Source organism: Notothenia coriiceps, unplaced genomic scaffold (genome assembly GCF_000735185.1).
Source record: "Notothenia coriiceps isolate Sejong01 unplaced genomic scaffold, NC01 NC01_scaffold00037246, whole genome shotgun sequence".
NCBI classification, from domain to species: Eukaryota; Metazoa; Chordata; class Actinopteri; order Perciformes; family Nototheniidae; genus Notothenia; species Notothenia coriiceps.
The window spans coordinates 19,556,538-19,562,920 of record NW_011369947.1 but is presented as its reverse complement, the minus strand read 5'-3'; the positions used below and the strand labels follow the sequence as shown (position 1 = coordinate 19,562,920).

Below are 6,383 nucleotides of genomic sequence, written 5' to 3'. Positions count from 1 at the left end.
ATTCTCTCTCACACACAATAGGGACTGTACGACCAAGCGTTAGAAGACTGTGAAAAGGCTCTCCAGTTGAACGAGGGGAACTACAGAGCGCTGTACAGAAAAGCTAAATCCCTGAAAGAGATCGGGAGACATCAAGAGGCCTATGAGGCTGTTGCCAAATGTTCCCTCACAGTGCCTCAGGTAAAGGCGTCGCATCATCCGGTTAAATGTTGATTTATCAAAACGTGAAAGAAATCTTCCTTATTTTCTTGTCTCAGCCTTTTTTTACAAAAGTCAGGCACATTTAGCTGCTTTTCAGACCCCCTGCAGGACCCTCACTCCCAGCAGAGTCAGGATGTTTGTGGCGTGCTGCCCTGCATTGAGGCTTCTTTACTTTCAGTTAAGACATTTCAGGTAAAACTGATGTAGGCCAAACTTCAGTGTAAATAGCAGCCACATTACATTTCAGGTTTAAGAGGCTTTAGTTTTGTTGGGCAATCCTAATTTGTTACATTTTTATACATTGTTTTGCTTCAAAATGTAGTCTCTTTGTCACACTGCACCACAGTCCAAGAGAGTTGTATAGTATATGGAAAGTATCAGTTTGGAGATGTTAGACAAGATGGTAGACAAGACAAGTTTACCTGTAACCAAAATACATATTTATTTAAAATGTAACAAAACTTAACAAAGGACTAAATCAGTAATGTATTGGTGTGTGTGAAAATAAGCAGCAAACACAACAGTGGCTGTGTCCAAAAACACAGTCCGTATGGCATGGTGTTGGGCTTTTTATCCAAGCTCTTCAGGCTGATGACTTGGATCACCTGAAACACACATTAGGAGCCAGCCAGTAGATCTCCAGAAGGTTACAAATACTGACGTTTTAAAGGGAATCAACAACAGCACTTCAGGGGTGTGCTACATCATACACAATGTGTCACTCTTGACTCATAGAAGCAGGTTTTATAAAAATACAAATGTGCTAAATATAACCCTTTTCATATTGCAAACTACTTTTAATACATCATCTTAAAGCCTGAGCATCTTCGGAGTATCTTTACACCCCTAGTCAGGATATAGTGACCATTTCAGCTTATATGACAAAATGTTATTTCCATTAAAGTTGCCACCTATATTTTTAATCAAAAGGAAAATAATAAGTGAAGATCAAAGGCAGTGATTATCTAAAGTGTGTTTTGAGTAAACACTGTCAACTCTCCTTATTTCCCAGGATGCCAGTGTCACAAACCTGACTCAGGACCTTGCCAACATTTTGGGATTGAAAATCCGTAAAGCTTATGTAAGGAGTAAGGTACGTGCCCCAGGAACTATCGCAAACCGCCATGAAGCTTTTTTAATGAATTACCGTGATTTAAAAAGTGAATTGGAAGTGATACCGTTTCATTTTCTACATGCTAGTTAAATGTATTAAAATCTGACTCGGATGTATGGCCCTCAAAATAAAATGTCGACATACATTTAGGGTTGTTCTTCTTAAAAATGAACTGAAAGTCCAACATTTTCTTTTGTTCAATGTTTACAGCCTGCCTTGAATGTTATGCGAGGAACAAATTATCAAGATGCGTCATGTGACAAGGTAAGAGACATAACAGTCTAAAACATATATTTCTATACTCCTCTAAGAAATCCATTCTTAAATGAATTTCTTCTGCATTTCTTTAGTTTTCCTATGACTCGTCTTCAGTTGAAGATATTGAAATTGGTAAGTTTAATCAAACACAGTTCATATTTATCGTTTTTGAAAGGGGAAAGAGAGAACGCCGCTCATCCTGTTTTCCCCGTTGTGTTTCAGAAGTGCCTCAGCTCACGCAGGACAGTAGTCTTCTGGCTCCGCTGCCAGCTCCAATCCAAGCTCCAGTGGAAATGCACCAAACTCTAAATGAATCCGCAATGGATGAACTTTCTCCCATCACCAGTATCTCATCTGTTACCCTGTCTGAGCCGCCGGGCTTCGAGTCCATCTCCCTCCCTGTGTCTGTGTCCCTTCCTGTGTCTGCCCCATCGTCAGTCCCTCTTGCCACGTACGTTAACGGCTGCCGAGCGAGTAAACCTTGCACGATGCTCGACTCGAGTAATGATTTTGACGCAGACATCATCGGGGACGACCTAGATGATCTACTGGACCAAGCTGGCCCCGAATCAGCCATGGTAAAGTGACGTGATGAATGAAATGTGACAGTGTTGATGTCTGAGCAGAAGTGTAACTCCTATGTGTCCCCTCCCTCAGATTATCCCCACCATGAAGGGGCCTCTTCCTCTTCCAACCAGTATCGCCTCGGGCAGCTCCATGTCCAGTCCATTCCTGATGCCCTCCCACATCAACCCGTACCTCCACAGCAGCGTGCAGCATTGCACCGTCACGCTGCCCCCCCTCTATCACAAGTCGGGGTCAAGTACGTATTTTGGGATGGACACTTTTGACGCCCTCCCCCCACCGCTCGACTCCCTGGATAGTCTCAACATAACGGACTATAAAACAGGTATACTACTTTCTGACTTTGGTCCATATTTGTTCAAATAAAGATATTATAGCCAATCAATATGCAGGTTCTGAACGGCTGCTAGAAATCCTTAAAAACACTTATATCTTAATATTAATATATCGTTTTTGAAGGTTTCAAAAGTGCTATGATTTTGGAATAAGTGCTTTAACACTGCTGGAAATTTGTATTTGCATTTCTTTTTATAAAAAACTATCTGACTGAAAAGTACTTTTTAGATATGCTTTGTCTTTATGTGAGAAAGAATCATTTCCGACGGCTGTAAGGTGCTTGAAAGGCTCAATAATACTCTTTTGAAAGTGCTTGAATTAGATTTTTTCACCAGTAGCATGGAGTATAACCTGTTCATTTAATCTTTTTCTTCCTCCTTTAGATATGTCAGATTATGCTCAGAGTCCATTCACTCAACAGGTAATTATTGTCTATCAATCATCAGCCTTTATCATTCTAAGACTTGCTCTAGGCTTATATTTGATCAATTTCCCCCCCTTTTATTTTTTCCAACAGATGAACAATATTGATTCCCCCATGGGAATGGCGGTCGGTATGCCTGAAGTGAAGGGTCTTCCTGTTGCTGTGGATTTAACAAAGAACCCCTTAGCTGACACACATGAATTCAAACAAGCGTGCTCCATCTGCTACGTCAAAACTGGTGAGGAGTTCTTTATCCAGTTGTGTGCGGTTCGTGTCTTCGAGGTGCGTAATGTACTATTAAGTCACATATGTTTCTTTATTTATTCCCACAGGCCCTGGTGTATTGGATTACTCGCTACACACAGAAGAGCATAAATGCAAAAAGGACGCTTTACTCGGCAGACTCAAACATACAGCCGACCAAACGTGGAAGCTAATTCGGCCCAGACCCACAAAAACACAATATGTTGGGCCCTATTACATTTGCAAAGGTAACTTTTATAAACATGTATTTGTTTGTCTCTTTGCTTTGAAATTGCTGCATTTGCCTCTATATTACCAGTTGTCCTTTTTTTTTTTGTTGCAAGTTCGATTGATATTCCCACTTTTGACACTTGGCTGTCATCCAGACATCACTTGTGTGTGCGACCACAGAAAACATGACAATGTCCCTGTGTTGTTTCAGAGGTGGCGGTTGGAAAGGAGTGCCTGTACCCTGGCCACTGCACATTTGCATACTGCCAGGAAGAGATTGATGTTTGGACTCTGGAGCGGAAAGGTTTTATCTCCAGAGAGCTCCTCTTCGACCCCTACGGGCCAAACTCTAATGTCCGACTGACTGTCCCCAAGATCTTACAGGAGCATCATGGGATATTCATGTTTCTCTGTGGAGTAAGTTTATTTTACACTAACTCCTCAGTGCTGCTATTTTCAATGGCGCCCATTGGCATAATTGTTTATCGTTCCAGTGTGAGGAGAAAAAAGGCCATTACTAAATATTATATTTGTCAATGTTTTCTTAAATACATTTTTCTTGACTTTCTTGCCTGTTATTAGATGTATAGGACAGAAAAGGGGGTACATTTGAAGCAAAGTGCCATTGGTCTGATGTGAACCCCAGTTACAATCTGCTGTTTTTATAAACTTTTAAAATGTTCTGAACGCTTATCTTAATTTGCAGGTTTGCTTTGACCACAAACCCAGAATCATCAGCAAAACCAACAAAGATGACTCATCGCTTTGCTCTCATCCAGTGACGAAGCACATCTTTGAAGATCATAAGTAAGTCACTTCACTCTTTACATCATTTAAGAGGATTTAATAAAGAAGATTCTACCAAAAAACACAAGACTATGTGCAGATATATGAGGGATAGGCCTGTTGACATTGTACCCATGTTTATCTCTTAGGTGCCTGGTCCACATTTTGAAGGAGAATACAGTTCGTTATTCAAAGATCAGACCGCTGAGTTCTCAGTGCCAGCTGGATCTCTGTCGCCATGAAGTCCGCTACGGCTGCGTGAGGGAGGACGAGTGCTTCTACGCCCACAGCCTCATCGAGCTCAAGGTCTGGATGATGCAGCACGAGCTCGGTAAGGATGCTTCATTAAATACTTCTCCACGGCCTGGAACACAGTTTCCCTAAATGTCATTTATTTACCTTTTTATTTTTCATCACATAGGTATCCCTCATGAAAGTATTGTCCAAGAAGCGAAGAAGTTTTGGAATGCCACGGCTTCGTTGCAGGGAGCCCAGGTAAGCCCAGCAGAAGCACTCTGTGGATATGCTGAGACAAACATTGGTTTACAGTTTCTTCTTATGGCGCTTTTCCACTGCAGGACCTAGCATGGCTTAGCACAGCTTAGTTTGGCCTTGGTAGGCCAGGCTCACTTTAAGCTGCGTTTCCATTACAGTTTAGTAACTGGGGTACTTACTATAGTAACGCAGTGTAGGCGGGGTGATCGGCTGTTCGGCGGGCTGCGTAAAACTGTCGTGACGTCATCTTCAATGCGAACCACAAAACCAAAACATCCACTGTTAGCACTCAGAGCTCACAGCTCCTCATATCTGTTCAGAAACTTGACAAAAGTTAAACAAGTACAAACCACAGACTGTCTTTGTCATGTCGAATACAGTTGCTGGTTTATATATGTCTGTAGGCCGTTGTTGTGAGTGTGAATGGAGCATATACAATGTTAGCTTAGCCTGATCGATCCGATCTCCATTCAGAAGACACGCATTTTAAAAGGTTTTTCGCCTGCCGTCTTGTCTGCAGACCGGTATCAGTATGTTATTACTTCGGCATCATTTGGAAACATGTATTACAATTAAGTCACGGTAAAATATGTTCATTTTGTTGTAGTTGTAGCCCCCTTACCAGCGATTCTCTCTGACCATTCAGCAGTCGAGAGTGTTTACGTCACTAGTTTAGCACATTCAGGCCAGTAAGAACCTCGATTTTGGAGGGCCAGAAAAAAGGTGAAAAAGTAGCCCTGAGCCGGAACTACCCCTAGTAGAAAAGCAAAAAAAGCTGGCCAAACCTGGCCCGCTTAAACCGTGCTACGTGCTGCAGTGGAAAAGCGCCATTAGACTGAGGGTAGAGGTCTACAGGTCTGAACATGTGCCCACGAACCCAAAAACCCTGGTAATGTAGGAACAGGACCCCGTTGTTTAATCCACTGAATGTCACAGTGGAAGTACACGGGTCGTCGAGGATCAGCTTTGCAGTTTCAGGTTTTTTAATTTAGATTTGGTTTGCAGTCAAGACATTGGATCCATTGTGATCCATGTGTGACGACACTTACAACTCAGTGTTTCCCATACATTGATTTATTTGTGGCGGGCCGCCACAATTAAATATCGTCCACCACAAATGGATCTCATAAAAGAATACAAATAATTATTTGTTAATTTTTTTTATTTCAGTGGTCTAATTAGACCCTCCAGAAAAACGCGGGCAAAAATCCTTGTTTATGCGGGCTAAATTCCTTGATTATGCGGTAAAACATGCGGGGTTTTATGTGATTTTATGCGGTGAAACTGCGGGAAGTTGCGAAATATGCGGAAAGTTGCTAAATATGCGGGAAAAAATTATCGATTTTTTTTAAAATATTGGGCTGTCTTATTTATTCTCTCTCACACACAACCTGCCACTAATGTTAAACCCCCTTTACTATTCAATTAAACACATTCAATGTTTATTTATTGTAAAAGCAATTGGGCTATTTTAATCTCACGCACGCACACACACACACACACACCAGAGCGCCACATTCTGAATGGCTGAGGTGAAGCTCTCTAGCGGAGAATACAGCATTTTCAATAACTCTTCCTCAGGAGCGAAATCCAACGTCTGGGAGGCTTTTGGTGTCATCCTAGATGCAGAAAATAACCAACATCCCAGGCTTTTTGAGCCAAATATGCAACTGCGTGTGTTAATAATTGCACGTTTTCACTGCTTATATA

At 41.7% G+C, this 6,383-nt stretch overlaps 1 protein-coding gene across 3 annotated transcripts in view; it reads left to right on the top strand.

Annotated features, from left to right (window-relative positions):
- zc3h7a (zinc finger CCCH-type containing 7A) overlaps window positions 1-6,383 on the top strand; it is a 19,639-nt gene that overhangs the window by 5,298 nt on the left and 7,958 nt on the right. Inside the window, exons 5-17 of one of the 3 annotated variants that reach the window (XM_010795136.1) lie at window positions 22-180; window positions 1,214-1,294; window positions 1,526-1,579; window positions 1,666-1,705; window positions 1,796-2,151; window positions 2,231-2,483; window positions 2,878-2,915; window positions 3,012-3,156; window positions 3,251-3,409; window positions 3,604-3,809; window positions 4,099-4,199; window positions 4,328-4,509; window positions 4,600-4,673. In XM_010795136.1, the coding sequence (XP_010793438.1) occupies window positions 22-180; window positions 1,214-1,294; window positions 1,526-1,579; window positions 1,666-1,705; window positions 1,796-2,151; window positions 2,231-2,483; window positions 2,878-2,915; window positions 3,012-3,156; window positions 3,251-3,409; window positions 3,604-3,809; window positions 4,099-4,199; window positions 4,328-4,509; window positions 4,600-4,673 (1,848 nt within the window). The other 2 variants (XM_010795138.1, XM_010795137.1) reach the window with 2 other exon arrangements.